The 10,143-nt window shown below is 42.3% G+C and overlaps 1 protein-coding gene across 23 annotated transcripts in view; it reads right to left on the reverse strand.

Annotated features, from left to right (window-relative positions):
- UBAP2L (ubiquitin associated protein 2 like) overlaps positions 1–10,057 on the reverse strand; it is a 45,498-nt gene extending 35,441 nt beyond the window's left edge. For 10 of the 23 annotated variants that reach the window (XM_014461157.2, XM_023759245.1, XM_014461154.2 and 7 more), the window contains exons 1-4: positions 9,864–9,964; positions 6,017–6,146; positions 3,026–3,103; positions 2,356–2,466 (exon numbers count right to left, since the gene is read on the reverse strand). In XM_014461157.2, the coding sequence (XP_014316643.1) occupies positions 2,356–2,466; positions 3,026–3,103; positions 6,017–6,106 (279 nt within the window). In that variant the 5' untranslated portion in view covers positions 6,107–6,146; positions 9,864–9,964. Of the gene's footprint in view, positions 1–2,355; positions 2,467–3,025; positions 3,104–6,016; positions 6,147–9,863 lie in introns of all 23 variants that reach the window. The other 13 variants (XM_014461156.2, XM_023759242.1, XM_023759244.1 and 10 more) reach the window with 4 other exon arrangements.
- Positions 10,058–10,143: the final 86 nt, after the last annotated feature.

Genomic DNA, 10,143 nt, shown 5'->3' on the forward strand with positions numbered 1-10,143 from the left:
ATACTGGATTATCAAGCCTTAAAAAAATGGAATTCTGATACATGCCACAATATAAATCTTGAAAACATTATGCTAGGTGAAATAACAACAAAAGGACAACAAAATAACAACAAAAGGACAAGTATATTATATGATGCCACTAGAATAGGCAAATTCAGAAACAGAAACAGAAAATAGGTTACCAGGAGTTGATGGGAGGGAGAATGAGGAGTTACTATTTAATGAATACAGAAAATCCATTTTCAATTCAGTTTGAGAAATGAAAAACTCCTGAAAATAAATAGTAATGGTTATACAACTTTGTCAATGTACTTAATGCCTAAATTATACACTTTAAAATGGTTAAAACAGTAAATTTTAAGTATATTTTACCAAAATTTTAAAAGTTCTTAAGTTCAAAAACATCAATTTAAAATTATGGTAAAAACATATCTACATATTCTAAAGTCTACAATAAATAGTTTACAAAAGTAATAATTAAAAATATACATATTAAGTATCCACCAAGGACTTGGCAGCTCCTCACTGCCTACTCTTCCAACCCAAGTTGATTTCACATTACAATTGGTGGGTTACTTTCTGCTTAGAGGCTTCAATTCCTATGTTAGCATAACCCTCTAGCTAAATCTGCATTAGAAACAATGAAAACCAGATTCAAAACAGCTAGCTTTTAGAGTTTTTGCTAGTCTGTCTTAAAACCTAGCAAGTTTCAGAAACCTGTTGTCTTCTTCCTCTATGGTATACACTAGCTGCTGGCACCAGATAACCTCCATAAGGAAAGAGAATTACTATGATCTTCCCCAAAGATACTGCCAGTTTTCTGATATGATCGCATCCACCCAAATACATCCAACATCCTTGGCAGCTGACTTTGCTTCCCATTGATTTCACTAGTAGCTGGTTTATTTGTAGCATAAGCCCACATTCTCATTAACTTTTTTTTAATCCTCACCTGAGGATATTTCCCACTGATTTTTAGAAAGAGTGGGAAGAAGGGAGGGAGGGTGGAGGGAGGGAAAGGGGAAGAGAGAAAGAGAAACATGGATGTGAGAGAGACACATCAATTGGTTGCTTCCTGCACATGCCCTTGACCAGAAATCGAAGCCTTCTGTGACTAGGCCAACGCGCTAACCTTTGAGTAACACTGGCCAGGGCTCCAGTTTACTTTTCTTTTTTGATACTGTGGAAGTTCAAACTTGAAGCACTAGACAGAAGATGCTGGAAGGTGAAAGAAAATGTGACTTGTGCAAAATTAGACTTTTAAAAAGCATGAGTAGTCAGTCCTACCTCTTCCCCTTCAAAAATATCTTGGGACAACTATTCTAGAGTAAACTCAAAATTAATCAAAGGCACAGTTATATAACTGCCCAGGCAATAATTTTCAAATAAAGTCAATAATGTAAAATCAAACCTGGAACCACACTTTAAAGAGAAAAATTCACAAATTTAAATTCAATGATTAAAGAAAGTTTTCCACTATGATTTCCCATTGTCTAAAGAAAACTGACAAACCTCCAACATGCAACTAAAGTGACACTGTAACATCAGTTGATTACTCAAAGGATGAACTCTGGTTCTCTATCCCAACCCAAAGTCCCCCGTGTAAGACCAAGTAAATGAAAATGACTTCAAAATGATACAGTGCTCATGAAACAAAAATAAAAATGAAGTCCTCTATTAAGCACTGCAGAAACATCCCAAATTAGTAAGGCAGAATAGAATCTCTGTTGTTAAGGGACTTATAATTTGGTACAATGATAAGACAAGCATAAAAACACAGGATTCTCACTGAGTGGGAAGTAGAGGAAGAAGTAAAAGCAATTCTAAATTCTACAACAAGAGACCCTCCAAGATATTCCCTTATCCTCTCTAGGGATGGTCAAGAGGCTGTAAAATTTTGTTATCTGCTACCTCAACAGAAATAAGTTCACATGATGAAAAGGTATTGGAAAATGCAAAGCTGATATTGATGGGAATGTGCTGAAGTCAGAATCCAGTATGTGATTTTGTTCAATGACAGTAAAACAGGTGAACAGAAGTCTTCCATATTAGCAGCTAAAGCTATGAAATAGCATCTCTAATTCATACTAATCCAGTCCTGAAAACAGTCACTAGCCTAGAGTGAATAATTTATTCCAGGCCAATTAGAAGAACCTGATTTTATGTTTTCTCCTGTTTATTGTACATTAATTTTAAGTATTTGCAAACTGCAGCAAACAATCTTCAAAGTAGTTCCCAGTTCTATATGAAGAATAAGGTACTGTTTTAATTGAGTTACCCCATTTGCTATTTTTAGAATATTACTAGCATCTCAGCCAGGGACCCACTTTCTAGAGCACTTTATTAGCACTATACCGTATCTGGGTTTCCTTCCAGCAGTACATTGATGGCTCTGTTGACATCTCCATTGCAGTCATGCAAAGCAATGACACATTCATCCTGGTTCTTGCCTGTGATATCAATCAACTGAAAAAGAAAGATCAGCAGTGATCATGAACAAGTTTGTACTCCCCACCAAAACAACAACAACAAAACCTAGGTGAAGAAGAGAAAACACCAGCTGAGTTTGAAAAAACCAGGCTTAAAAAAAAAAAGCAGAATTTTGGTGTTCTAATTCCAAAAGCAAAAAATAGTGACCAAAAATGGGATTAAAGGACTTACATACAAAAGCAATCAAACAATAAAACATCTAATAGAGAATCAAACTCAGAAACACACAGACTTCGGCATAACATGAACTTCCACACTTCCTAGATGCCACAATTGCTCAATGTTGCTATAGAAGGGCATCAACAAAGTCAGTCATTAAACAAGAGGTTGAAATTAAGACAAAACCTCTGAACAAGGTATCTGTCCAAAAGGGTCAGTAAATCAGACAATAAAAGCACTTATTTACTGGCTTAACCTATCATATTTCAGGTCATAACTCCTTTAATACCTATAACACGAAGTACCCTGGTAGGCATCTATGCATTAATCCAGATGTTTTTTCCCATAGTTTACAGCAAATTAGCAATCCACTCACTTGTTTCACCTTTTCCTCAAAGTCAGCATCATTATGGTCTGAAATCATCTGTGCAAGTCGAATTTGTTCCGCAGTGGCCTAAGAATTGAGATAAATAGTTAAAAAAAAAAAGCATGATTGACAGACAACAGTTTAGAGCAGGGTGGGGGACCTTTCTTCTGCCAAGGGCCATTTGGATATTTATAACATTGTTCACAGGCCATACAAAATTATCAACTTAAAAATCAGCCTGCTATATTTGGTCAAACATTTAATTAACTCACCCCTAATGCCTTGGCAGGGCCAGACCGAATGATTTCGAGGGCCTTATAGCCTGAGGGGCAGATGTTCCCCACCCCTGGTTTAGAGAAATAAGAAGGACCTATGTAGTCAATATCCATTGTATTTCCCACCCCAGTTTCCTTCTTGTTACAAATGACCAAGTAATAAAATCCTAACTGCCCTGGCCAGTATGGCTCAGTTGGTTGGAGCATCAACCCGTGCACCAAAAGGTGACGGGTTCGATTCCCAGTCAGGACACATGCAGGAGGCAGCTGATGGATGTTTCTTGCTCCCTCTAAAACAACAACAACAACAAAACACTAACAGCATTTGAGATGCTTAAGTCAGCACAATGACAAAAAACAAAGAGTAAAGCTGGTACTATTTCACTCTACAATACCTAAAAAAAGCAGGAGGCTTTTTCACCAATGTTCACCATTAAAGAGGCTTTCATATTGGGATCACAGCACCACTTTGAAACATCTGCACCTTGATTCACGTTAATATACAGTATTTGCAAAGACATGTGTAAACAAACCCTTTTCCTATTTCTGCAATAACCAATGCCACCCTCCTATTCTTAGGGCTGACATAAGGGTTAGCGCAGCCGTGGGCAAACTACGGCCAGCGGGCCGGAGAAATGAATAAAACTAAAAAAAAAAAAAGACCGTACCCTTTTATGTAATGATGTTTACTTTGAATTTATATTAGTTCACACAAACACTCCATCCATGCTTTTGTTCCGGCCCTCCGGGCCAGTTTAAGAACCCATTGTGGCCCTCGAGTCAAAAATTTTGCCCACCCCTGGGTTAGCCTAAAGGTAGATTCAGCATATCTTCTCAGGATCCCGTGTATGTTTACAAGATAATACAAATTTTATTGTCCCAATTGAGACACTAACTCAAAACTTAAGTGCTAAAATTCTGCTAGAAATTCACTTGGAAGGAAAAAAAAAAAGAGTAAGAGGAAAGTTCTAGTCTTACATATTCAATTTATCTGACCATAACCAAATGGGAAATTAATTTATTCACATTACATACCAACCAACACCAAACTGGTTATAGAAAACAGATCATACTAAATCAAACTTTAAAAAACAAAAACCCATAAACTTTAGTACCCAGGAGGACTACAATACTCTAGGGCAGTGGTTCTCAACCTTGGCTGCTCATTAGAATCACCTGGGAATCTTTTTAAAATCCTGATTTCTGGGGCCTCATCCTCCGGAAATTGTTTCTTTGTTATGGGGTGGGGCCACAACATTAGTAACAATGAAACAGAATTTCCGGAGGATGAGGCCCAGAAATCAGGATTTTAAAAAGATTCCCAGGTGATTCTAACGTGCAGCCAAGGTTGAGAACCACTGCTCTAGGACCATGGTCGGCAAACTGCGGCTCGAGAGCCACATGCGGCTCTTTGGCCCCTTGAGTGTGGCTCTTCCTAAGCCTTAGTAGTACCCTAATTAAGTTAATAACAATGTACCTACCTATATAGTTTGAGTTTAAAAAATTTGGCTCTCAAAAGAAATGTCAATCGTTGTACTGTTGATATTTGGCTCTGTTGACTAATGAGTTTGCCGACCACTGCTCTAGGGTGTCTCATTTGTTAATTTTGAAGGAAAACAGCAAAGATGTTAATGCCTCATGGAAAAGGAAATAGCAGATTAGGCCTCAGTGAGACCAAAGAGGAAGATAACAGATCCGTTAGGAAAAAGAATAACAAAAGAAAGGCAAAAAGTGGCAAGATAAAGGTGGGCTAGAAAGATGGCAAGCTGGCTATTGCTAAAACATGTATTGCTATCCTAGAAATACAAAGCACAAGAGCCATTCTTTCCAAGCCTCATAGTTCAGTATTAAAGAACAAAAAGAGCCATGACTGGTTTGGCTCAGTGGATAGAGCGTCGGCCTGCAGACTGAAAGGTCCCAGGTTCGATTCCAGTCAAGGGCATGTACCTTGGTTGCAGACACATCCCCAGTGGGAGGTGTGCAGGAGGCAGCTGATCGATGTTTCTAACTCTCTGTTCCTCTCCCTTCCTCTCTGTAAAAAATCAATAAAATATTAAAAAAAAAAAAAGAGCACTATATCACAGTACGACATTAATAGTTATAAGGCTCCAAGTAAAAAGAGACAAGGACACGCCCTAGCCGGTTTGGCTCAGTGGATAGAGTGTTGGCCTGCGGACTGAAAAGTCCCAGGTTCGATTCCGGTCAAGGGCATATGCCCAGGTTGTGGGCTCGATTCCCAGTAGGGAGCATGCAGGAAGCAGCCGATCAATGATTCTCTCTCATCATTGATATTTCTCTCTCTCCCTCTCCCTTCCTCTCTGAAATCATTAAAACATACTTTAAGAAAATAAAAAGAAGGACTTGAAAATAAGAATGAAGAACCCAAATCAAGAATCCAAAGTATAGCCTTAACCGGTTTGGCTCAGTGGATAGAGCGTTGGCCTGCAGACTGAAAGGTCCCAGGTTCGATTCCGGTCAAGGGCATGTACCTGGGTTGCAGGCACATCCCCAGTAGGAGGTGTGCAGGAGGCAGCTGATCGATGTTTCTCTCTCATCGATGTTTCTAACTCTCTATCCCTCTCCCTTACTCTCTGTAAAATAACAATAAAATATATCTTTTTTTAAAAAGAAAAAGAATCCAAAGTATAGAATGATGCTGCATTAGATAGAAACTAGAATCAATCAGCAAACCTACCCATGGATCCATAACACTTGGATTCTTTACCTGTGGCCGTTGCTTGTGCTGTGTCTGGTTTTGGTTTTGAGGTTGTTCCCAGTTTCCCCGGGCTCGGTTCGTGCCCACCGACGTCATCATTTACAGTATATACAAATAACAGTATTTACAAGGTAGAATACTGAAAGATTAAAAAAAAGTTTAGATATTAAATACAGGCAAAATGAGGGCTTTTAACCTCTCATCAGCATCTTCACTAAACATTTTCAGTTCTTCAAAGAAATAAACCAAGAGGATTCACCTGTTCAGAGAAATTTAGTTTGACAAATTCCTTATGAAACTGTGGATGTTAATCCATTTTTGTATAAGAAATGTATAAAGCATCTGTTAAATAATGTGGGTTTTTTAAGTTATGAGCACAGTTTGGTTACTCGTCCCCTATAAGCGGGTTTTGTGAAGTTTTGCTATCTTAGTAGTAGACAAAAATATCTCAAGTCCCTTTGACATAAAGGAAAGATAAAGCCTGGAAACAAGTCTTCCAGGAAGAGGATTAGTCTGCACTCAATTCACCTATGAAAACAGGCTTACCTGCCTTACAACCCTTTGAGTTGCATGTGACCTCCATCATTTAAAAAAGGACTAACTCAAGTCTAGCTTCTTTCTCCCTTAAGTTTCTATCTCTCAGCATGCTGTGGGGCTTCCATACTTTCCACAAGGCATATAAGAGCCCCAGTGACTTTGCCCAGAACCTCAGTTCCCTGGATAATTCCAACACATTGCTTTTGCAGCTGCTTCTGTTGATCTCCTAATCCACAGTCCAAGAAACCAGAATTAAAATTACTCTCCACCACTCACCTTGATATACAGAGGAATCCCAAACCCAAATCATCTAGCAGCACAAAGTTTTATTTGGAAGAAAGGGCTACTGGGAAATCATTTTAAACTTGAGACATTATTGCAGGGCAAGATGACTTAGTAAACAAAGGAAACATTCATCACACGATGGAGTGCTCAAGATAAGGTTATTCCGCATTGTTTTATTCCCTTCCAAGGAGTACAAGTTTATGCTTTTATGCTCATTTACTTATTTATTAATTGGTTAATTCTAGACTGCTCAGAAGACTGCTGGATTTGAGGTAGAACTAGAGTGGGCTCCTAAAGAAATATGCAAGGAATAACTATTAGGGAAGTGAATTTCACCTGTTTCTTGGTTCACAAAAAAAGTTGACTTCCTTATGGATAAATTTTTCACCAAGTTCGGTAACAGGTTGGATAGGTCTTTGTTTTGTGATGCGGTCATTAAGAATTAAGAATTCTACATCCTCTATCACTAAGAAAGAGTTGTAAGGGACTAATTTTTAACCACTACCTCTCCCCTCACACACATGTGCACACAAAGACCTATAAATATTTCTGGCTTAGTAAGGGATTATTTACTACACAGTAGTACAGTTTCCCAGGCTGGCATTATAATCAAGTTTCAATACTTAATTTACAAAAACAAACAACAACAAAAATCTGTTGTTTGACCAAGTACCCCTGGATTCAACTAAAAGTGGGAGGGGGGATTAAAATTAGAAGGAAACTGTTATGCTTAATAACTGGCTCTAAGATGTAGTTTCTAATATGGGGATAGCCATTCCTGTAGCTTACAACTATTGACTGCTTTCTACTCCACATGTGATTTCAATTTGTGAGCATGATTTACACTACAGCTATGGATTGCATGACTAGCTAGCTATGTGGACAACTGTACATACTGTACCAATTGATGTAAATATATTAAAAGTCATATTGGAAGCCACATAATCATTCAGGAAAGGGTGGGGGGGAATCCTCCTGATCACTCTTGCTATTGGTTTCTATTTTTCTATTACAAGTGTTTTAAAAAGTGTGACTAAGAAAATTTTACCACCTAGGTAGTAACAACACCGAGCAACAGGTAAGTGATCTGGGATGGAGCACTAGAGGTCACAGAATTAGTAGCCTTTCAGTAGCAAGCAGACACATACCCAGAGTTATCACAGTGAAGGTGAGCAATCTTGTTAAATACTCCTTCTTAAAAAATAAAAAAGTTTAAGGGAAATAGGTGAGAAGTATTGGAGACCAAGGGACTAGTGTGGGAACAAATACAGGTTTCAACACAGGAGTGCCCTTGACCATTTTTTGAAAACCAGCTACTTAAAAAAATAGCCAGAGAAATTTTACAGAAAAAAATAAATAACAAGTATTTATTGAGTATCTACTGTGTCCAGGGCTTGAGAAAATACAAAAGCAGTATGACTGGGTTGCTGCCCTCAGGGAGCTTACAATCTAGTTTGAGAAACAATTCCGGGACCCTGAAGCTGGATAGGGGCCGGTCAGGCTTCCTACTTCTGACAAAGTAACTAATTCCCCTAGATGCTTTGTGGTAATGACCCCTTCCTCTCCTTCCCATGAACTGCAATCGAATGTCTGAAAATAGTCCTTCCCAGTTAGGACATGTTTAATAAGGAGGGGGCTTTAAAAATAAAAAGCAAACAGTACACTGTAAGGCCTTTCATCGTTAGTTTACATGCCAGCAACACTTCCTGTTCATAACGGAAATAATCACTGGCGTAATCTAATCTTTAAAGACAATGGTGTGGGGTCTCAAAGCAGTCTTATCAGCCCATACTCAGCCAAGACGGTCCAGTGCTCAATGAATGCTGGTGGTCACCGGCCCTCGTCCCCTCCCATCAAGTTCCATCCCATCAAACATCCCCCCGGCCAGACATGGGCGGTGGGAGGGGGACGGGGGGGAAACACAGAAAGCACTTCTCCACCTAATAACCAGGGACAGTCCAAGGCAGCACGACAAGAACAAGAGAAACACCTATTCCTGTGTTGTTTTTCTTTCCACAACATCCTACACCGGAGGTGGCCACATTTCAAGAACGGTGGAAAGGAGCAGCCTCCTGTTTGTGACATCAGCTCGCAGAGCCAATGTAGGGGCTGCCGTCGGGGGAAGGGGCTGGGGAAACGTCTCATGACTGTCCCATTATGAGAACAGCGAGCACCCCGGTGCTCTAGTGACGTCCCTTCGGCGGAAGGCACCCCGATGGGGGCCTCCATGTCCAGCTTCCCACAAATAACATCATCATGTCGGGGGGGTACACCAAACTCCAGTATGGACAACAGAAAGCTAGAGACGGCAGCAAAAAAGACAGATATCCCAGGAGCTGGGGCGGTGAGGAAGGAGGAAGGGCAACGAGAAGAGCTGACAAAGAAGCTGGAAACCGAGCGGGGACGCAAGCCCACGCGTTCAGGATGAAAGGCTCGCTCCGCTCCGCAGCGCCCCGTCGCCTCCTTCCCTCCCACCCGGAACCATCCAACCCCCCGCACTCCAAACTGGGGACCACATGAGCGAGTCCGGGGCAGCTCCACCCCGGCGCCCTCCCTTCCCTCCGCCACCCCCAAACCAGGCCGGATCCGGATCAGAAAGAGGCCCACAGCGGGTCAGAAAAGGGAGGAGGCCCCCTCGTCTTCTCCACAGGCACCGGCAGGGGCAGCGAGGGCCGTACCTCGGGTGGGGCCCAGGTCTCGCTCGCTCGCGCTCTTTCTCGCTCTCCCCCACCTCAGGCTCTAGCCGCATGCCCCCCCCCCCTCCGGCTGCCCCAAGCCCCGCCCCGGCCACGCTCCCAAATCGAGGCCCCGGCTCTGGTGAGGCCCACTAGGCCGCGAACCCAACCATAAACAAAACCTCCGGCGGCCGACTCGGGGGGTAGCCAGGGCTCTCACGACTTGGGGGGAGGGGGTGTACAGTGGGGGAACACACGGTGTGGGGGGGCCTACCAAGGGAGGGGAACACGGCGGGGGTAGGAGAGAAAGGAGGAGGATAAAAGGGGGATCGCGGATTTAAAGGGGCCGCGGACAATACCCGGCCCCGCCGCGCTGCCGCTGCCGCCGCCGCCGCCGCCAACGCCGCTGCGCTCCCAACTTTACCTCAGTCTCCTCCACACTGACACCCCCGGGCCGCGCCGCCCCTGTCACGTGATATAAGGTTCCCATCTCCCCGCCCCCATCCCTCCTTTTCCCTCTCGCGCTCGCGCTCGCGCCTTGCCCCGCCCACTTGCCTTCCTGCGTCCCCCAGCACGTGACGCAAAAGGGACGCGCACGCCGGCGTGCGCATGTCGCCACGCCACGAGACACCGCTCCCT

This window comes from Myotis lucifugus, unplaced genomic scaffold (genome assembly GCF_000147115.1).
Source record: "Myotis lucifugus unplaced genomic scaffold, Myoluc2.0 scaffold_151, whole genome shotgun sequence".
Lineage (NCBI taxonomy): Eukaryota > Metazoa > Chordata > Mammalia > Chiroptera > Vespertilionidae > Myotis > Myotis lucifugus.